The sequence below is a fragment of the Alexandromys fortis genome, unplaced genomic scaffold, assembly GCF_014885135.2.
Source record: "Alexandromys fortis isolate MF-2015 unplaced genomic scaffold, M_Fortis_MF-2015_v1.1 scaffold_243, whole genome shotgun sequence".
Taxonomy (NCBI): Eukaryota; Metazoa; Chordata; class Mammalia; order Rodentia; family Cricetidae; genus Alexandromys; species Alexandromys fortis.
This window is the reverse complement of record NW_026068121.1, coordinates 1102431-1124177: the sequence shown is the minus strand read 5'-3', so window position 1 is coordinate 1124177 and position 21747 is coordinate 1102431. Positions and strand designations below refer to the sequence as shown.

Genomic DNA, 21747 nt, shown 5'->3' with positions numbered 1-21747 from the left:
ACAAACACATGGAAATTAAACAATGCTCACATGGATCAAGAGAGAAATAAAGGGGGAAAGTAAAGACTTCTTGAAATTCAGTGAAAATGACCACACAACATACCCAAATATATGGGACACAATGAAATCAATGTTAAGAAGCAAGTTCATAGCACTAAATGCCTACATAAAGAAGCTGGAAAAATTCCACACTAGTGAATTAATAAAACGTTTGAAAACTTTAGAACAAAAAGAAGCAAACTCACCTAAGAGAACTAACTAGACGTCAGTAAATAGCCAACTTGAGAGCTAAAATCAACAAAACAAAAACAAAACAATACAAAGAATCAATGAGACAAAGAGTGGGTTCTTCCAGAAAATCAACAAAATAGACAAACCTTTATCCAAACTAACCAAAAGGCAGAGAGAGAATATCCAAATTAACAAAATCAGAAATGAAAAGGGGGACATATCAACAGACATGGAGGAAATACAGAGGATCATCAGGTCATATTTTGAAAACCTGTACTCCACAAAATTGGAAAAGGAAATGGACAACTTTCTGGATAAATATCACTTACCAAAATTAAATCAAGACCAGATAAGCAAATTAAACAAATCTATAAGTGCTGAAGAAATAGAAATAGTCATCAAAAGTCTCCCAACCAAAGAAAGCCCACGACCAGATGGTTTCAGCTCAGAATTCTAAAAGACTTTCAAAGAAGAACTAATACCAATACTCCTCAAATTATTCCACACAATAGAATCAGAGGAAACATTGCCAAACACTTTTTATGAGGCTACAATTACCCTGAAACCACATTACTAAGAAAGAGAATTACAGACCAATCTCACTCATGAACATTGATGCAAAAATTCTAAATAAAATACTGGCAAATCGAATCCAAGAACACATCAGAACCATCATCCACCATGACCAGGTCGGCTTCATCCCACAGATGCAGGGATGGTTCAACATACGAAAATCTGTCAACGTAATTCACCACAGAAATGAGCTGAAAAATAAAAACCACGTGATCATCTCATTAGATGCCAAAAAAACATTTGACAAAATACAACATCCCTTCATGATAAAGGCCATGAGAGAGCAGGGATACAAGGAACATACAGCAATATACAGCAAGCCAACAGCCAACATCAAACTAAATGGAGAGAAACTCCCAGTGATTCCACTGAAATCAGGAACAAGACAAGGTTGTCCACTCTCTCCATACCTATTCAATATAGTTCTTAAGGTCCTAGCTAGAGCAATAAGACACCAAAGGGAGATTAAGGGGATACAAATTGGAAAAGAAGTCAAACTCTCACTGTTTGCTGATGATATGATAGTTTACATAAGTAATCCCAAAAATTCTACCAAGGAACTTCTACAACTCATAAACACTTTCAGCAATGTAGTAGGATACGAAGTTAACTCAAAAAAATCAGTAGCCCTCCTGTACACAGTTGATCAAAGGGCTGGGGAAGAAATCAGAGAATCAACACCCTTCACAATAGCCACAAATAGCATAAAATATCTCAGAGTAACTCTAACCAAACAAGTGGAAGACTTGTATGGCAAGAACTTTAAATCTTTGAAGAAAGAAATTGAAGAAGACACAAGAAAGTGGAAAGACCTCCATTGCTCTTGGGTAGGCAGAATTAATATAGTAAAAATGGCAATCTTACCAAAATCAATTTACAGATTCAATGCAATGCCCATCAAAATCCCAGCAAATTTCTTCAAAAACCTCGAAAGAATGTTACTCAACTTCATTTGGAAAAGCAAAACACCCAGGATAGCCAAAACAATCCTGGGCAATAAAAGAACTTCTGGAGGCATCACAATCCCTGACTTCAAACTCTACTACAGAGCTACAGTACTGAAAACAGCCTGGTATTGGCATAAGTGTAGAGAGGAGCTGTGGGCCACTTCCCTGCCGCCCCAGCTCCTGGCCGCCAACTAGCTCTAGCTTATGCCCGAAATAATTACACGGAAACTGTATTCTTTTAAACACTGCCTGGCCTGTAAGTTCCAGTTTCTTATTGGCTAGCTCTTACATATCGATCGAAGCCATTTCTAATAATCTGTGTAGCCCACAAAGTGGCTTACCAGAGAAGATCTTAACCTGCATCTGTCTGGAGTGGGAGAATCATGGCGACTCCTCGCTCAGCTTCTTTCTCCCAGCATTCTGTTCTGTTTACTCCGCCTACCTAAGGGTTGGCCTATCAAATAGGCCTAGGCACTTTCTTTATTAATAAGAAATCACTCCCACATCACATAAGAACAGACCAGAGGACCAATGGAATTGAATAGAAGACCCAGATATCAATCCACACATCTTAAAACACCTGATCTTTAATAAAAAAGCAAAACATAATCAAATGGAAAAAGAAAGCATATTTAACAGGTGGTGCTGGCATAACTGGATATCAACATGTAGGAGAATGAAAATAGACCCATATCTATCACCATGCACAGAACTCAAGTCCAAATGGATCAAAGACCTCAACATAAAGCCAGCCACACTGAACCTTATAGAAGAAAAAGTGGGAAGTATACTTGAATGCATTGGCACAGGGAACCACTTCCAAAATAGAACCCTAGCAGCACAGACACTGAGAGAAACAATTAATAAATGGGACCTCCTGAAACTGAAAAGCTTCTGTAAAGCAAAGGACATGGTCAACAAGACAAAACGACAGCCTACAGAATGGGAAAAGACCTTCACTAACCCCACATCAGACAGATCCTCAAAATATACAAAAAATTCAAGAAATTGGACACCAATAGATCACATAATCCAATAAAACAAATGGAGTACAGACCTAAACAGAGAACTCTCAACTAGGAATCTATAATGGCTGAAAGACACTTAAGGAAATGTTCAACATCCTTAGTCATCAGAGAAATGCAAAGATTCCATCTTACACCCGTAAGAATGGCCAAGATCAAAAACACTGATGACAACTTATGCTGGAGAGGTTGTGGGGAAAAGGGAACACTTCTGCATTGCTGGTGGGAATGAAAGCTGGTACAGCCCCTTTGGATGTCAGTGTGGCAATTTCTCAAAAAAAATGGAAACAACCTTCCTTAAGACCCAGAGTTAAACAAATGCAACAGGGGCTGGAGAGATGGTTCAGTGATTAAGAGCATTGCCTTCTCTTCCAAAGGTCGTGAGTTCAATTCCCAGGAACCACATGGTGGCTCACAACCATCTGTAATGAGGTCTGGTGCCCTCTTCAGTCATACACGCAGGAAGAATATTGTGTACATAATAAATGAATAAATAATTTTTAAAAAAAAGACCCAGTAATATTACTTTTGGGTATACAAAGGATGCTCAATCGTGCCACAAGGACATGTGCTCAACTATGTTCATAGCAGCTTTGTTTGTCATAGCCAGAACCTGGAAACAACCTAAATGCCCCTGGACTGAAGAATGGATAAGGAGAATGTGGTACATTTACACAATGGAGTACTGATGGAGGAAGGTCATTGGTTAATTAATAAAGAAACTGCTTGGCCTCATAGGTTAGAACATAGGTGGGTGGAGTAAACAGAACAGAATGCTGGGAGAAAGAGGAAGTGAGCTCAGATGCCATGTTCCCCTCTCCCGGGCAGACGCGATGAAGCTCCGACCCAGGATGGACGTAGGCTAGAATCTTCCCGGTAAGCGCACCTTGGGGTACTCCACATATTGTTAGAAATGGGCTAGTCCAGGTACGAGTGTTAGCCGAGAAGAGGCTAGAGCTAATGGGCCAAGCAGTGTTTAAAAGAATACAATTTGTGTGTTGTTATTTCGGGGCATAAGCTAGCCAGGTGGCCAGGAGCCAGGCTGTGGGAAGAGGCCCGCAGCTCTTACTACAGAGTACTACACAGCAGAAAAAAATAATGACAGCTTGAATTTTGCAGGAAAACGGATGGAGCTAGAAAACATTATTTTGAATGAGGTAACCCAGACACAGAAAGACAGTTATCACATGTACTCACTTATAGGTGGTTTTTAAACATAAAGCAAAGAAAGCCAGCCTACAAACCACATTTCCAGAGAACTTAGACAACAATGCAGACACTAAGAGAGACTTACATAGATCTAATCTATATGGGAAGTAGAGAGTATAAAAAGACAAGATCTCCTGAAATTGGGAGCATGGGGACCTTGGGGAATGATTGGAGGGGGAAGGGGAGAGGCAGGGAGGGGAACAGAGAAAAATACAGAGCTCAAATATCAATTTAAAAAGTAGGTGTCGGGCTGGAGAGATGGCTCAGTGGTTAAGAGTGTTGCCTGCTCTTCCAAAGGTTCTGAGTTCAATTCCCAGCAACCACATGGTGGCTCACAGCCATCTGTAAAGAGGTCTGGCGCCCTCTTCTGGTCTTCGGGCATGCACACAGAATATTGTATAATAAATAAATAAATATTTAAAAAAAAAAAAAAAGTAGGTGTCTGGGCTGGAGAGATGGCTCAGTGGTTAAGAGCATTGCCTGCTCTTCCAAAGGTCCTGAGTTCAATTCCCGGCAACCACATGGTGGCTCACAACCATCTGGAATGAGGTCTGGTGCCCTCTTCTGGCCTGCAGACACAGACAGAATATTGTATACATAATAAATAAATAAATAAGTAAATAAATAAATATTAAAAAAAAAAGTAGGTGTCTGTGTGTGGCGCAAGCCTTTAATCCCAGCACTCTGTGAGTTCAAAGCCTGCCTGGTCTACGGAGCAAGAGAGACAGACAGACAGATAAATGTATTTATTTGTTTATTTATTTATTTATTTATTATTTATTTATTTTGTTTTTTTCGAGACAGGGTTTCTCTGTGGCTTTGGAGCCTGTCCCGGAACTAGCTCTGTAGACCAGGCTGGCCTCAAACTCACAGAGATCCGCCTGCCTCTGCCTCCTGAGTGCTGGGATTAAAGGTGTGCACCACCACCACCCCGGCGTAAATATATTTTTTAAAAAAGTTAAAAACAAAGCAGAAAGGTGACAGTGAAGCACTGGGGTTGCTGCCTTCTACCCACCCATGTCTCCCTCCTTCCCTGTGTGTTTTTGGGGGTGGAGGCCGTCCTCACAGCGCTTGGCCCCAGGCTCAGAGCTTTCCCTGTCTCTGCCCAGCTCCATGGTGATCCGGGACCTGACCCTCCGCAGTGCTGCCAGCTTTGGCTCCTTCCACCTCATCCGGCTGCTGTATGATGAGTACATGTTCTACCTGGTGGAGCACCGTGTGGCTCAGGCCACTGGGGAGACGCCCATTGCCGTCATGGGCGAGGTGAGACAGGGAGGCCCACCCAGACACCCTCACACTGGCTCAGGTCTCTCAAAGCCCCTGGAATTCTCCACAAAGTAGCTCACGCCTGTCTCTAACTCCATCTCCCGGGGATCCAGCATCCTCTTCTGGCCTCTGTAGGTATTGCACACACACACTTAGACTAAAGGCAAAGAAATGAAGCCATGCTTGTAATTTGCATGGGCCGGCATCAGGACCCCCAAGAACACTGTGTCACTCTGCCCAGTAGTCTCGAGTCACCCTCAGGACCCGGCAGAGGCAGCTCTGGCTATGTCACGGCGGTTTGACTGACATCTCAGGCCCCTCCCTTCTCTTACAGTTCAATGATCTGGCCTCCCTGTCGCTGACCCTGCTGGACAAAGGTGGGTGTGTTCCCTGGCTCGCTCCCTTGCATGACTATGAGCAGAGCAACTGTGACAGCCTCTGGGGTGGGTTGGGGACCCCAGGAGCTGGCATGCAGGTGGTGGGAATCCTGGCCATTTGCTGTGGGCCCCTGTGACGCCCTGTAATAGCTTAATGGGGTATGAGAAGAGTTCATTGCTGGCCAGACTGGGTAGCACCCCAGGCTAGTGGCCACAGGAGACCCTGGTGCACCTAGATGGTGAGGCAGGACGTGGGGGTGCACCTGGGTAGTCAGGCAGGACATGGGGTGCACCTGCATGGTCAGACAGGACGTGGGGTACACCCGCATGGTCAGGCAGGACGTGGGGTGCACCCGCATGGTCAGGCAGGATGTGGGGGTGCACCCGCATGGTCAGGCAGGATGTGGGGGTGCACCCGCATGGTCAGGCAGGATGTGGGGGTGCACCCGCATGGTCAGGCAGGATGTGGGGGTGCACCCGCATGGTCAGGCAGGATGTGGGGTGCACCCGCATGATCAGGCAGGATTGGGGTGCACCCGCATGGTCAGGCAGGACATGGGATGCACCCGCATGGTCTCAGGCAGGACATGGGATGCACCCATGGTCAGGCAGGATGTGGGGGTAAGTGGAAAGTCTTACAGGCCACTGTGTTCTTACTGTCCCTTCTGTCCCCTCACCCCTGCAGAGGACATTGGGGATGGACGCAGCAGTGAGGCAGATGTGGATGGCTGCAGCCTGGGCGAACCTCTGGTGAAACGGGAACGCAGTGACCCCAATCACCCACTACAGGGCATCTAGCCCCTTCCCTGGCACCTTCCACGCACTTCCGGAAGGCGTTGCCTGGCCCTCCAGGGATCTGGACTCTCAGCCTCTCACACTAGTGCCTCTTAGACAGTGCCATGTTTACTGTGACCCACGGTGCCCACCCCAGAGGCCAGAGACTGTGGGGAATGCTGGTGGCCGCTCAAGCTGCCCACACCCTGCTAAGGTATCCCCAGGAGATACAGGGATCCATCTGTCCCTTGTCCCAACACCTTCCCTGCTCCATGTACAAGTTGTGAGGCATATCCCTCCAAATACCCCAGCTGCCCCCATGGCTTTTCCACTCAGCTGCTCTCAACTTAGACCACCATGTCAAAGAAAACCTAACCCTCGCTGGGCACTGGCCCCATGCTCTGTTCCATGCACCTCATGGCCTCTCATGGACAGGCGAGGCCTCCAGGTGCAGGCCCTGGCCCTATATGGATCACAGATGCTAAGACATCCTGTCTTACCCTGGACAGGTCCAAGTCCAAGAAGAAAACAGGCACCTGTGTCAGCCTGTCAAACTGTCCAGTTTAGGGTCGACACCACACTAGCCCAGGGCTGGGTCTAAGCTGGGTTTGCCCAATTGGCCGCAGCGGTCAGCACCATGTCCACACTTCCCAGCAGCATCCTGCAACCTGTGTACACCACAGTGCCTGGGTCCCTGAAGTCTTCCAGACAACACCCCAAACAAGTTATGCTGCCTTCTCTGGCCTGTGGCTGACCCCTTCTCAACCCCAGACCCCAAAATCTCTGGGAACGAATGCTCACCAAGGCTGTGTGGGCCCTGAGTTCTAGACGCCCAGCACATGGCCATGCCACCTCACCACAGTTGCCATGATGGGAATTCTGCCCCAAACACAAGCTCCTCCCACAACCTAGGAAGCGCCTCATGAAATACGATAGTTTTCCTCTTTTTGAAAAAAATGTTTCCCCAATAGTTTTGTGCTGTAATTGTTCTTGGAAAGTTCTTGTGAATGTGTCCATCACAACACACCCAGAGTCTGTCTGTCTTCATTCACGCGGCACTTGTCACATGGAGCCTTCAGAGTGGCTCTCAAGGACGGTGTCCTGGGGACATGGTGCTGGCCAGGCCCGCCCTCTTGTGGAAACCAATACACACCGGTGTTTTGCCTTGCACTGTGTTGTCCTTTGTCGGGTAGGTGGGTCACCTGTGCTCCAGTCTCACGGGATCATGTAGGTACCCCCAAAACACCTTGCTTTGGGCAACCAGCCCCCTGCACTGGCCGGCTGGCTTGCCAGAGAGAGGAGGCCGAGCCCTTTGACCACTGGGTCTCTTGCTTCCAGGAGTGACAGGCTGGTGACCCTAGCAAGGTCAGCCCCGAGCTGGTGACAGCAGGACACAAGCTTGCATGGGGTGGCCCCTTCAGACACAGCAGAATAAATGCACGCTCTTGTCCCCGGCACTGGACAGGCGCCTCTCAGGGCTTTTTGTCTGTGCTGTGGTGGGCGCAAATGTCAGCTCTCCTAGGGATTTGGGGTGAGTATGTATCCCAGAAGTGGCTCTGTCCATGGAGAGCTTTTTCAGGGTGGAACTTGGAATAGGCTCCTGGGGTGGCCCCTGTTCCTTACAGGACACCCCAGGAAGGTGGACACATGACCCCCAAACCGCTGCTCGGGGGCCAGGTCCACACATCTGGGACAGCATGCTTCAGCCAGCCCAGACCCTCTAGTCCAGGAAGGAAGCCCTGGGGGATCCCCAATGGGGACAGAGGTGACATCTTAGTCCCTTCTCTGGCTGCTGTGACAAAACCAACCAGCAAAAGTGACCGAAGGCTGGGTTTGATGTGGCTCACGGAATGCAGCCAGGGTCCCGCTCCAGGCCCTGCCCCACCCCCACTCCCTTTAGGGATAGCGGTATCCACTCTCAGGAAAGCTGGGCTTGCCAGCACCTGGCCCTCAGCAGCAGCGCACAGAAATTAAGAAATGCCAGAGACTCTTGGAGTGGTGGCAGGGGTGGGGTGGCATGGGTGTGGCATTGCCATTCAGACACTCACAGGACCGGCAGCTGGGCATCGCCCTTCAGCCGAGTGTCTCCCCTTCCTGTTTTCTGGGGCAAGCTCACGGGGAGTTTAGAGCACTAATCGGCCCCGAATGGTGTGTGATGTGGAAGGCACAGGAGGACGTTGGAGGAGGTCTCTGGCTGAAACTGGAAGTAGGTGATGCCCACCGAGCCCCACCCCCACTGGCACTGTCTCCATCCCTGTGGTGCTGGGATCATCTGGCTGCAGCTTTTATCTTCAAAGAGGGGGACTCACTCTGTAGCTGGAACTCTGTAGCTCAGGCTGGCCTCAAACTCCCAGAGCGCCACCGGCCCCTGCCTCCAGCGTGCTGGTCTTGAAGGCTGGGTAGCTGCAGATTTCCTTGAGTTCCTGACCTCCTGCCCCCACTTAGCTCTGTGGTGCTGGGGGGTGCCTGCCAGTCAAAGGTCTCCCCACTGCACCCCAGCCCCTTCATCATTTATCTCAACTGGCACTTCCTGGGGGGCTCCCTGGGGTCCCCCAGCCCGATGAGGAGCACTTCCATGCCTTACGGTGTTCCCCACCCAGGATTCCCAGCTCTTGAGTGCCATCGCTCTACAGGCAAACCTCCATATCTCCCAATCCCGTCATCCCTGTGCTTAGCCAGCACTGGAGGCGGGGAGGTGCCAGGAGATGGTGGTCTCTCTTCACAGCGGAATTAAGGTGGGCTGCTCAGCGGGCAGAACGTTTGCCCATACCCAGGACCCCGGAGCTCAGGCACAGGACCTGTCAACCCAGCACTCCACAGGCAGAGGCAGAAAGAGTTCAAGGCCATTCTCAACTCCCTCAACTCCGGAGGTCTGAGGCCAGTCTGGGCTACAAGAGACCTGTCTGGAAAAAAAAAAAAAAAAAAAAAAAAAAAAACTGGGCATGGTGGTACATGCCTTGGGGAGTCTAATCCCTGTAAATTCCAGGCCAACCCAGGGCTACACACGGAGACCCTATCTCAAGAGAGAATGACAGCCATGTGGGACAGCGGCCTCGGGCTTGAGCGCAACAGAACAGGGGGTATGGAGTCAGAGGACAGCTCTGTAGAGCTGGCTCTCTCCACCTTCACACAGGTCTGGTCTGGGGATCCCTGGAGACAGACACTCTTCTGGCACCCTCAGCTTTTTGGGAAAAGCTCCCACAGCACGGCACCCTCCCCCAAAGCCTATGCCTGCCCCACAAACAAGCCAGTGGCTCTGGCAGCCATGTCCCCCATGACACAGATGTCAGCAATCACACTGAGATTGAACCCAGCTCCCCAGATACTCCATAGCCCCAAATAGCAACAGTAACCTCCCCGTGATCCCTCATGGGGACACGAGGTGTGGACAGCTGGCGGGAGTGGGGGAGAGCCACCTTCCAGGACCTCCCTTGCATACTGTGTGGCTCTGGGCAGGTGTCCACCGCTCTCTGGACTACCAAGGGAACATACAAGGGACACCTCCGCAGCACTAGGGTTACAGCCGTGAACCACCACGAGTGCTTCATGTAACACTGTGGGTGGAGCCCAGGGCCTGTGTGTAGCAACTGAGCCCTAAGTACTTTACCAACTGAACCCCAACACCCCACCCTACTGAGGTACAGTCCAACCCCTATGTCCTCATTTCTTTTGGACTGGGCTGTCCTTTGTGGCCCCAAATGACCTCCATCTCCCCTGTCCTAGCCTCCTGAATGCAGGGTAAGAGTTCAGGGTCAACCCTGACCTGAGGTTCCCGTCTGAACTCCAAAGGCACCTGGCAACTGCCAGGTCCTCCTGCAGTCTGAGCAGTACACACAGCAGAGATCAAATCGCTTTAATTGGGGGCAGCTCCCGGGTCCAGCCTGGGTCCTGTGGCAGCAGGGCCAGCCAGGCCCGCGGTCTGCCTGTGTCTGCCACCTGGTTTCCCTTTCTTGGTAGACACGGTAGTCTTCTTCCCCAACTGATCAGACTGCAGGCCGGGGGCCACGTCAGTGACAGGGACCCTCACATGGGGCAGCGGCTCATCATCTAGGGCCTTGAAGCTGAAAACATAATCCACACTCGCCACGGCATCCAAGACCTCGGGGACGCCATAGTCGAAGGACAGTAGCTCATCCGGCAGGTGCAGGGAGCGGATGTCAGCTGAGCAATCGTCCCCACCGCCACCACTGTCTCGTGGGCCAGGCCCAGAGCCCCTGTGCAGGGCCGCCTCGGGCTCAGTGCCACCAGGGAGACAATCAAAAAGTTTCATGGCATCTTCTAGAAGGACCTTGTCCGGAAGGAAGAACGCTCGGCCCACCTCGGGAGGCATGGTCTCACCCGAGCCCACTGGGGTGACATCCTCCGTCCCGACCACCTTGGGCTCCACAGGCCCAGGAGGGAACCGCAGACCCGGCCTGGCCACACCATTGCCTTGCAGCTCCCTGGGGGCTTCGAGGGGCCTCACGGTCACCTGGGGCCCTGGGAACTGGCTGGCATGGCCATTGAGATGGCCATAGGGCCCAGGTGGCAGGCCGGGTGCGGTGGGGACAGTGATGAGCAAGGAAGACGGCTTAGTCTCTTTGGGGGCTGGGAGGGGTGCCAGGCCATCTCTAAGCATCTCCATGAAATTGAGGGGCCCTCCGTCCCCCACAAAGCCCAGTGCCTCGGGACCAGGCTCCTCAGGTGGAAAGTAGTGTGTGAGGTACTGTGGCCCGCCAGGAGCCGGCTGGTAGTGGGGGTAGAGAGGAGGCGGAGGCCCTGGGGCCTTGAGGTAGGATGGGGCCTCCAGCACATAGCCACCAGACAAGGTGGGACCCCCAGCCACCGCCACCTTGTACAGAGATGACTGGCCGAAGTCAGAGGGGGCCCACTCGATCCGGTAGATGCGAGGGTCGAAGAAGCAGCCACAGGGAGCCATCTGGAAACCTGTCGGTGGTAGACACCCTGAGTGTCCATGGGGAAACCAGGCCATGGCATGGGGGCACGGGAGACATACCCCTCACCTCGACAGTGCCTTGCATATATACTGGCTTTGTTCAGTAGTCATCTGGGGACTCGTGGGGGCATGACACTCAGGGACTGTTGGGGAGACTTCTATTCTCAGGGGACCCGCGACCTGAGCTTGTGAGTGGCTGGGCCTTGTGGAAAGCCTTACCTAGGTGCAGCTGTTGTCACCAAGGCAAGCTTCGGCCTGGTCTCTAGTGGCACAGGGGTTAGTATGGGGGGATGTCTGGGGGTACAGAGGCGGCCCAAGGTCGGGGCGCCGGCCGGTACCTGCTGGAGGCCCTGAAAGCGCATCCTGGTCTGCGGGAGTCTGATAGAGCAAGCTGGCGCTGCCTGTGGACAAAGGCAGCCGGTGGGTGGGGCGGAGCCGGGCCCCAGGGCCATCATACACCCCACCCACCACTAGCATCATACCTATGGTGGGAAGGGGTTCAGGGACAGCTGGCACCTTGGTGCCCTCCAGGCCCCGTGGGCCGAAGCCTTCCTGGGGTATGGCTGGGGGGTAAATGGTTTTGGGTTGCTGCATGGGGGAGACAGGCCACCCCGGGGGGCGCCAGGTGGCAGCAGAGGCACCTTGGGGACAGAGTCCCACTGGGTTCTGTTTGCCCTGTTGCTAGGTGGAGGGTTCCAGGTCAGGGTGGGCACACCACCCAGGTTCCAGGGTGGGGGTGGACAGGACGGTGACTCCCTCCACTCCCTGGGCAGACACACCCTGGGCCAGGTCACCCCAATTCACAACTACAAGGGCACTGGCCAGCAGAACAGGATAACCAGAAGTCAGGAAACAGGGCAGACGGGGACCTGCAGGAAGAGGGAAGGACGCTGCCTCAGACATGTAAAGAAAGCTGAGCATGGTGGTGGGTGCCTGCCCAGGGTTCCAGGAGTTCAAGAAGCTTTATCTCAAAAACACAATACAGAAAAACAAGTTGTAGAAGAATAAAATTTATTGTCTCAGTTGGCTATTTGTAGGCGTTGGCTTTGTGTTTGGGCAGGAAGGCGAAGCCAGGCGGGACTGGTCCAAGCAGCATCTCACTGTGAGGAGGGTAACAGACAGGTCAGGTCCAGGCCTCCTAGCATCACCCCACAGAACCCTGGCCAGTGGGTACCTGATGCGAATCCAGTCAGCAGCCTGTTGGCTGGCCATGAGTGTCTCTAGGTGGTCACGGCCTAGGTAGTAGGGTGGCCTCTCATTGATCCTCTGTGGGAGTCGCTCCAGCAGGCCCACGGGCACATACCTGCGGGCCAGGGAGGACAGAGGAGGCCATAGGCCGGGAAGGCCTGAGCCCGTAACCCCCAGCCTGAGCCCGCTCCCTGGGTGATGCCCACCTGCAAAGGAAGGACAGCCACTCGAGAAGGAAGCGCCGGGTCCGCTCCACTCCTTGCGTGTCAGAGCCCCAGTGTTCCAGGCCATAGTGTGTGAAGTCCCTCAGGATGTCCAGGCGTTCAGAGGACGAGATGTCCCAGTGCCTCTGTTCCTTGATCTCCGTGAACAGCCAGGGCTTGAGCAAGGCACCACTGTGAAGGGACACAGTCAGTGGGGACCCGCTGCCTCCTGCCAGCCACCTCAGCACCCGCCTCGTCCACCCTGCAGCCCCAGGTGTAGAAACTTCTAGCATCTCTATCCAAGCTCAGCTGTCACTCACCGGGCGATCATAACCCCTGCGACCCCTGTCTGCATGGCACAGTTGGCATCCTCGAACGAAAGGATATCTCCATTTCCTTAAGAGACAGAGTGGGGTCTTGGCAGTGGGATTTCCCAGGGACCCAATGACCCCCCGTCTTCCTAGCTGAGAGACACAAGCAGGGTGAGTGGCCCTGGAAGCTCTGGGCACCTACCGAACAGGGGCATGGGGCTGGCCACCTTGGCGCACTGCTCGATGTAGGGCCAGTCAGCCAGCCTGGTGTAGCGCTGCTCCCGGGAGCGGCCATGGAGCTGGGAGGGAGGCGCCGTGATGAGGAGGGAAGGTGGAGGGGCCAAGGGTGGAGGGGGGGCAAGGGAGACAGCGAGGAACCAAAGAGAGACAGAGAGCAAGGGACCAGGAGAGCCATAGTAACTCCAAGACAGGACCACACTGCCCCTGACACCCACCGTGACCAGTGCGACACCCCAGTCCCGCAGCTCAGGCAGCAGACGGTGCGCTAGGCTCACACGCTCCTGGACACCTGTGCGCATCTTCACAGTCAAAGGCACATCCAGCACCTGTGGGCACAGGGCAGAGGGGAGCACGCAGCAGGGCCCTGTGGGGAGGAGGAGGGGCACATCCCAAGAGCCCAGGTTACCTCGTTCACGCCCCGCACGATCTGCTGGAACTTGGCCGAACGATTCATGAGTGCACAGCCGCCACCCTGTGGGACATGGACACCCTGGTGACTCCCTGAGAAATGCAGATTCTCCTGATGGGCACCTGTACATAGCTGAATCGCCTGCCATCTGGCTCAATGTGCTCCACGTCCAGATAGAGACAGGAGGACAGGGTCCTCGGCTCGGGCTACACCCTCCCTGGCTCATCACCTTCTTGTAGACAAGGTCGATGGGGCAGCCCACATTGATGTCCACAAAGTCCACGTCAATGGTGCGGTTCAGGAGCTCAGCACATTTGGTCATGGTGTCGGGGAAGGCGCCCTCCAGCTGTCCCAGGCAAAGTGTGGTTAGTGACCAGCCCACTGGGGTCAGCACGCAGCCCATGGACACCAGAATGGGGAGGCATTGTTTTCCAACATTCCAGCGCCTTCCAACCTCCCTCAGGGCAAACACTGACTTGTACTCCAAAGATGTCCTCACAGGGGTGGCGCTTGAGCAAGGCCCACTCGGACATCTGTCCCTGCAAGAGGTTCGTGCACACGGCCATCTCACCGCAGGTCACATCCGCACCAAAGCGCTTGCAGATGCGGCGAAAGGGTAGGTTCCCACACTGCCAGGACAGGGGCAGGTTCAGGCCTCAGAAGTCAGCAAAGCCAGGACACCAGCCACCGGAATGCCCAGAAAACCCCTGAGCCGCCCCCCATAGCCACCTCCTACCGTGGTGAGCGGAGCAAGGTACAGCTTCCCGCTAATGTCCAGCTGAAGGGGAGGAGAGCGGCTGTTGGAATCAGGCCTCCCCCGCCATCCACAATGATGCTCCCTCCACACCCGGGCCTCCTGCTACTGCTCCCTCTGTGAACACCATGTCCGTGTCTCTCAGCAGACAGGTTCACCAGTGCCCAGGCTCCTATACTGGAGGGCTCTATTCAACCTTTAAAACCCCAGTCTCAATGGCCTCCCTTCAGGAGCCTTCCATGCTGTTCCCTTCGCCCCTCAGGTTCCGTCCTGAGACAGGATTATGGACAATCCAGCTCCCATGCCGGCACCCTTACCCGCTTCTTCTCACAGGGTCGCAGCCGAATGACGTCCTCGTCCGTCAAGGGGCCACAGGTGGACACAGGGCTGCCATGTGGGGTGCTGGCCTCTCCCACAGTGTCCAGCTGGGCATGGCAACTGTTCTGCTCCAGGGTAACCGTGGCTACAGAGGTCTCAGGGATGGGCATGGGGCCCTGGGTGAGGCGGCGCAGAGCCTGCTCCGCCCGCTCGAAGCATACTTGGCGCTTCCTCAGCTGCTGCTGCAGGGCCCTGTTGAGGCCATTGCGCACTGGCGGGAGGTCCGCACAGCGGGCCACTACCTCCTCTTGCACCAGGTTCTGGCCCTCGGGCCCAAGGTGTGCCCCGGCAAAGCGACAGGTCACGCTGTAGGGGCACCGGCCGAAGGTGTCGAAGAGCACACAGCGGGGGCCCAGGTCTGCTGGCTTGGTCTCCAGATAGCGCTCCACATCGTGCAGGAAGCGGCACCGGTCACCAAAGGCACACGTGGCCGACTCCTGTGAGGGACATGAGGGAGGGGCCAGGAGAGGAGAAAGTGGCCAGGGTGGTTACGAAGATTATTCTCCCAGCTGTGTGTGTGAGCAACCCTAGCGTGCCTGTGTCGCCAGCTCTAAAGCTGGAACCGTGTCAGGCTCACGTGAGCTGGAGTTCACATCGGCTCAGCAGTGACCAAGAGCCCCGGCTGCTCTTGCACACGACCGGGTTTGATTCCCACACCGTGTGGCGATTCACAACAGCCTATAACTCGGGTACCAGGGTGGCCAAAGCCCTCTTTAAAGGATAGGTAAGTTTTAGGTCTCTTTGGAAACAGCATCATGGTAAACTTGAAACAGATTCATCAGACCAGCACGGGCCACAGAAGACACAAAAAGGCCAGTGTGGCCTCAGATGCCAGCGTGGCAGCGAGCAGGCTAAGGGCAGGAGTTCGTGAAGGCAACACTCTGCGCGAGAAGCCAAGGGCCGTGTGCATGTCCCAGCACAGCGGCAGCAGGCTTTGAGATGACAGGCCCATGGTGCACCCTCAGACCCCCTCTCACCTGGAGGAGGGACGGGCAAAGCCGCTCCTTGTCATAGTGCGTTGGCTTCACGTGGGGCCGGCTTTTGTTTTGGCCTCGGGCCCTCTTGGGCACCTGTCGTTGCTCGGGAGGCTCAGCTGCCTCCTCTGTCTTCCCGTTCTCCTGCCCATCTTCCAGGCGTATCCTCTTGGCCTTGGGCTCAGCTGGGTCACTGCCATCACGGTCTCTGGCGGGCGTTTCCTGGCACACATCCTCCGGCTTGTCTGCGTTCAGGTATTGGTGGAACTGTTCCTTGGTGGTGCGGTACCTGCCAGAGAGGGAGAGGTTTGGTTGGCATAGGGAAAGAGGCCTGGCGACCAATGTCCTCGCTCACACACTTCTACAGACCAGAAGCTCGCTGCTTAGGTCAGCTCTCACCCTGGGGCACCCCAGCGACTGAGGGACACCTATTTGTGTCTCTGTTCAGAGAATTGCACTATTACAGGTTGTAATGCACAAACACCAACAAATCACGTTAGACTACAGAGAAACTACAAGTCCCAGAACGCTTGGTCGTTAGACTCGAGCTGCCACGCTTCCCAGGTAGCTTACAGAGACGCAGTCTATAACCGCATCGGGAAGTGGCAATGCAGCGCGTCATTTTTTTTTTTTTGGCCCGCGCCCGGAAACCACAAACCCCAGCATGCACCGCGGCCGCGAGTCTGTTCCTCACACTGAGCACGCGCACAGCCGTCTCTAGGGCGTGTGACAGCCAACAACGTGTTACTCTCCGTCGAAACAGTGGGGCCGCCACACCTCCCGGCATGCACCGCGTTCGCCGCGCTAAGGACACCGGGAAGGCCCCATCAGCTTCGCCGTCCCGCACCAGTGACTCACTGAGCTTTAATGGGCGCCACGCCCCGTTCGCACGCGCCAACTCCGGAGTCACCGCCACCACTTCTCTCGGCTGCCGCTTCTGCATTCTCCGCCATCGACGCCCCTTACGGCAGCTCTGGAGTGTGGCACGAAAGTCTTCCGGGTCGCGCGTGTCCGCCAAAGCCTACCGAGCGGAGTGCGCATGCTCATACCGCACCAATGGCGCTAAGGGGCGCGTGCGCACGGCCGTCCAGGGGGCGGGGCCTCGGCTCGTTGGCTCGCGCAGGAACCGGAAGTGCCCGAGGGTTCCCGCGGGGTTCGCACACCTATCACAGGTGGACCTCGAACTCTGATATCCTCCTGCCTCTGTCCCCCGAGTGTTGGGAGTAAAGATGGGCGCCACTGTCGCCTTTCCTTTCCCCCCTGTGTCACGTGTGTATGGTGGGCTTCTCAGCTCTCCCGCGCGGGCTGCAGCAGGCGCTCCTCCCAACTGATCTCGGGATGGAGCCCACTGCGCACGAGGCTGCCCCCCCATCCGGATACCTAGGGGAGGGGGTGGAGGCAGCAAGTCGGGAGTTCAAAGGTCATCCCGGGTTTGGTAGTGTTCGAGACCAGCCTGAGCTACACGTCTCAAAAACCGAAGCCAAGTCCAACAAATCAATAGGTATATTCATTTAATTCTTGGAGTCAGGGGGGTCTCACTCTGTAGCCCAGGCTGGCCCTCAACGCACGAAACAGACACAAGGGGAAACTGAGGCCCAGAGAGAAAGGCATTAATAAGCCTGAGACCTCGGTGGTGGCCTGTTGCTCTCTGCCTCTCCCTGCAGGACGACGTGGGGATAACACGATGCGCTTGGAAAGGATGGGGCTCCTTGTAGTGTCCCTTGGATTGCGACGAGGACACAGTGGGGGAAACTGAGGCCCGCAGAGGGCGACCCCTCCTTCCGCGCAAGGCAGCCCGCGGCCGCGGTATGGTACCGACGCTAACCGCGGCGACGGCGCCGTTGGCGTGCGCTTACCGCATACCGGGCCTTGATTTCCTACCCCGGCCCGAGCTGCAGCACGGCCAGAGTCCTCGCCACCCCTCTCTTACGGTGTTCCCTCCTCCAGGGACACCGCACACCTGCCCCTTTCTCCCCGGCAGTTTTCACACCCAGGGGCACCCCGGCGACGCCTTTGGGGAGTCCGTGCTCCCTGAACAGTGGGATCCGGATAATCCCCCGGAGCTGTGGCAAGCCGTACCCAGGCCTGAACTCTGCTCACACCGGGAAACAAGGGGGTCAGGAGGGAGACTGAGGCACCAAGTGGGCGAAGGGAAGACTCCGGGTCCCAGCTGCTGCGTTCTTCCACCTTCCTCTCTGCCTGTCTCTCCTACAATTCCTGTTTAGCCTCAAAGATTTTTTTTCTTTTTCTTTTTTTTTTTTTTTTTTTTTTTTGAGGTAAGGTCTCACATAGCCAATGCTAGTCTTTACCTGTGGCTGAAAATGACCTTGAACTCCTGATTCTGGCATTCTCTTATTTTTGTCTTTTGTGACAAAGGCTCACTTTCTATCCCACGGCAACCCCAAACTCACGGCAGTCCCCCTGTCCGCATCTGGCTCCCTTTTCTATCTCTCTCCAGGTCTGTGCCTGCCTGGGTTTCCCCCCCCGCCCCTCCCCCAGGTCTAGCAGGTGCAGCCCGGGCCGAGTGCCCACGGCTGGCCTCCCGGATTTGTGTGGCAGCGATTCTTTTATCTGAGTCTGCAGCTGGGTCCTTATCTCCGGGCTGCAGGTCGGGAGCAGGGGGATTAAAGCAGCCAGGGCCAAGCCGGCGGGGGAGAGCTCGCGCCCGTGCAAGTGTGCGCGTGCGCAGAACGGCCCGCCCGGGAGTAAGCCCGCCCCTTTCCCCGCTCCCTCCGCGGGAGTCGCTCGCTGCCCAGGTGGCCCGCCTGATGTGTTTCCCACCTTCCTGACCCTGGACCCTTGGGGACCGGGCCTTGACCTCTGACCCTGGGCTGTCGATGGCCCCCGGGGGAACTGCCCGGTCCTGTTTTTACCATCCCCGCCTGGATCTGCAGTCCCGTTCCTTCCTACCGCCCACGGGCCCCCAGGGTCCCTGCCTGACCTCGGTTTGCCCGAGACTCCCCACCCCCACCAGAGTATCAGGTGAAGTCGGAGGCCCAGTTGCGGCTCCCACAGTGAAATGACAATCACCCCAAAGTCCCAGAAGCCAATGCTGCAAACTGAGGCAGGACAGGATGGGGGAACGCCAGGCCAGCCTGGGCTATGCACACAGTACACAGCAAAGCCTTGTCAGGGTCAGCCTGGGGTTGGGCCCTCAGTGGGTAGAGCCCTCGTTGGAACAGCTGAAGTTCTGGTTCCATCCGGGCTTGCGAACATACCCGGAGGATCAGAAGTTAAGTTTAGGCTAGCCTGGGCTACGGTATGGGAGCCTTTCTCAAAAAGAAAGCCTATACTAGAAGGAAAGCCCAAGGACACTCCTGTCAGATAGGGGGTATCCAAGACTAGGTCCACAACACACCTAGGAGCTATTTCACAAATGAGGAAACAGATCGAGCAATCTCTCACCTTGACTCCACATACTCTGCAGGAAGGTGCTTGTGAAGTTCCCAGTCACATAGAGGTGGCCTAGGGGAAGAGAGGACACACTGAGTTCCCAGGCACTTCCAACCCCGCTGGGCTAGTCCCTCGGGGATCCCCCGAGGGTCTAGCCCCCAGCTGGTTGAACCTGGACCAAGTCTTGACGCTAAGATGGAAACTTCCCCACCAGCCAAGTTCATGTTTTGGCCAGAGGCCACCAGCCGCCCAAGCCTTGGCCTGGGTCTCCACCCAAGAACAGAGTGCTTTCCCTTGGGAATGGTGGCCTCCAGGAGGTCAGGCCCACTCCGGAGCAGGGGGAGATGGGTGGGTGGACAGGACGGGACGTTTTGCAAAGTCCCCAAGCCACAGCCTCTTGCTGTGTGACCAGGCCTGCTGCATGATCTCTCTGAGCCCCAAGTTTCACAACCACCCAATTGGTCACCAAACAGGCCTTGTGGCAGGGGTGTTGCCTGGCGATGTGGGACACCAAAGAGGAACAAAGTCCAGGTAAACACGGGATGGGGGCCACAATTCAGGCCCCATATCTTCACTGAAATGGATCAAAGGACCTGCATACAGCTGTATCTCAGTTTCCCCATGTCTAGGCTCTGGTAGGACACCAAGTTCACCTCAGTTGTCTCCCTGGCATGGGAAATTCAGATGTTGACACCGGTCCCTGGTCCTACATGGCCTGCATCTGGACAAGAGGACTTAGCACTGTAAACACCCCCAGCCTAGCCCTGAGCTCAGCCTCCCGGACAGGAACACGGCTGTGGCTGTGACCCTTCTCTGAAGGGGGTGGCACCAACAGTGCCGGTCTCCATGGAGCGTCTCCCTCACCCAACAAGATCCCGGTGGGGGATCGGCCTCCACTGGGGGTGGAGAATGCTGGAAAGAGAGGTGTGTGCGTGTGTGCATGCGTGTGCGCCCCGGTTCCCAGCTGAAGCGTGACTCAGTGCACTACAAGGCATCTGTCTTGGGGGGCTGTCGGGATAGATGGCACCTGCGTTTCTGGTGTGACCGCTTCCAGCCCTGAGCGTGGCAGCCACTTTGTGTCTCTGATGAGATCCCCGTGGGTGTTTGGAACAAACCACGTGTCCCAGAAATGGGGTCATAGGTGGGTGCGGGTCCTGTGTCCCCACCTTCTGCTCTTGTCCCGCCTGCTGGTGTCAGCTCCACCCCTGCACCCCTATCTATCCCAGAGGAAGAGCCTGGTCTTTCAAGTTGCTGTTGCCAGGGCAACCATTTTATGAGCGTCCACATGGTGGGCATATGTGTGTGTCCTGCTCCCCATGTGTCTGCCTGCTCCACCCCCAGTCATGGCTGGGTCAGGGGAGCAGAGGTGGCCACAAGGTGACTGGTGACAGCTTCATGGTGGCTGGCCCAGTGGGGGTGGGCTCCGGCCAGCTGTGTGTGCAAGGGAGACCTGGTCTGCCATACCAGCCCCCCATGTGTGTCATGTGTTTGTCTGCTGGAGCTTTTCTTGCATGTGTTGCATGTTGTGCTAGTGTGTCAGTGTAGGCCTTTGCACCAGTGATGAATGTGACAGAGGACACAGACAGGGAGCAGCTGTATTGTTCGTGTGAGTCTGTGTGTGTCAACCAGCACCTGGCTGTACCGGAATGGGGTGTCTGTAAATGAGCTGAGCCTCAGGGGAGATCCTCTGTGCAGGCCAAGAAGAGCGTGTGTGTGTGTGTGTGTGTGTGTGTGTGTGTGTGTGTGTGTGTGCGCGCGCACGCGCACATGGAGCAGGAGCGTGTGTAAAATTAGTGTGGGTGTGTGCGTGCAGTGTCTACGGGACCTACAGCTGAGTGCCCTGCCACCAAACATGCATGTGCATGTACAGCTAGTGTGCTGTTCACCGGTGTCTAACATCCTTTCCCATCTTCCCAACCCATACCCTCACCCTATCTCCTCAGTGCCAGGTCTTCACCTATCTCCCCACCCACACCCTCGCCCCATTTCCCCTGTGCCACACCCTCACCCCATCTCCCCTGGTGCCAGTTCCTCGCCCATGTCCCTTTTGCCATGCCCTCGCCCCATCTCCCTGTGCCACACCCTCACCCCATCTCCCCAGTGCCACGCCCTGACCCTATCTCCCCCATGACAGGCCTTCGCCCCATCTCCCCCTTACCAGGCCCTTGCCCATCTCCCCGCTCCTGCGGCATACTCTCACCCCTGGGAAGCCTGCGGCATACCCTTCACCACTTGGAAGCCAAAGACACAGGGAGGAGTCGCTGCCTCAGGTCTCAGAGCACAGGTGACTTTAGAAGTCTGCTGTTCTGACCCATGGAGTCAAACCCACATTACCCTCTGTACCCCACACGCACATGCGCACACACTCCACCGGCATGGGGGATCCCCAGCACAGGCCCTGGGCAAGAGGTAGAATTGTTTTGGGGCTTGGTTATGAAAAGGCTTCTGGGATAAGTTGACTTTAAGTCAGCCCACCTACCCACATCAAGCGGTGGCAGCCAAGGGTGCTGTGAAGGAGCCTGCTCTGGATGTCGAGGGCGGGACCTCGCGAGCCGGCTC

General features: G+C 55.0%; 3 protein-coding genes across 11 annotated transcripts in view; 1 reads left to right on the top strand and 2 right to left on the bottom strand.

Moving 5' to 3' along the window:
• Positions 1–7428, top strand: part of Rfx2 (regulatory factor X2) — a 62061-nt gene extending 54633 nt beyond the window's left edge. For all 4 annotated transcript variants that reach the window (XM_050125287.1, XM_050125286.1, XM_050125285.1 and 1 more), the window contains 3 exons: positions 5095–5248; positions 5586–5628; positions 6314–7428. In XM_050125287.1, coding sequence (XP_049981244.1) covers positions 5095–5248; positions 5586–5628; positions 6314–6426 — 310 coding nt within the window. In that variant the 3' untranslated portion in view covers positions 6427–7428. The remainder of the gene's footprint in view (positions 1–5094; positions 5249–5585; positions 5629–6313) is intronic.
• Positions 7429–10255: 2827 nt separating this feature from the next.
• Prr22 (proline rich 22) lies at positions 10256–11932 on the bottom strand. Its single transcript, XM_050125197.1, has 3 exons — positions 11821–11932; positions 11677–11739; positions 10256–11328 (listed from the first exon to the last, which is right to left on the bottom strand). Exons 1-3 carry the CDS (start codon positions 11930–11932, stop codon positions 10256–10258), a joined length of 1248 nt encoding a protein of 415 aa, XP_049981154.1.
• Positions 11933–12309: 377 nt separating this feature from the next.
• Positions 12310–19876, bottom strand: Dus3l (dihydrouridine synthase 3 like). 6 transcript variants are annotated; one of them, XM_050125254.1, is made up of 14 exons: positions 19400–19632; positions 19201–19260; positions 16654–16816; positions 15799–16084; positions 14761–15258; positions 14426–14467; positions 14166–14318; positions 13919–14035; positions 13687–13752; positions 13243–13606; positions 13050–13125; positions 12733–12921; positions 12513–12641; positions 12310–12438 (listed from the first exon to the last, which is right to left on the bottom strand). In XM_050125254.1, the coding sequence occupies exons 3-14, from the start codon at positions 16746–16748 to the stop codon at positions 12366–12368; spliced, it is 2088 nt and encodes a 695-aa protein (XP_049981211.1). In that variant the 5' UTR covers positions 16749–16816; positions 19201–19260; positions 19400–19632; the 3' UTR covers positions 12310–12365. The 6 variants fall into 6 exon arrangements, with proteins under 6 accessions (XP_049981211.1, XP_049981212.1, XP_049981213.1 ...); XM_050125255.1 differs by lacking the exons at positions 16654–16816; positions 19400–19632 and adding an exon at positions 19842–19876; XM_050125256.1 differs by lacking the exon at positions 16654–16816 and having other exon boundaries at positions 13243–13339; positions 13496–13606; positions 19201–19634.
• Positions 19877–21747: the final 1871 nt, after the last annotated feature.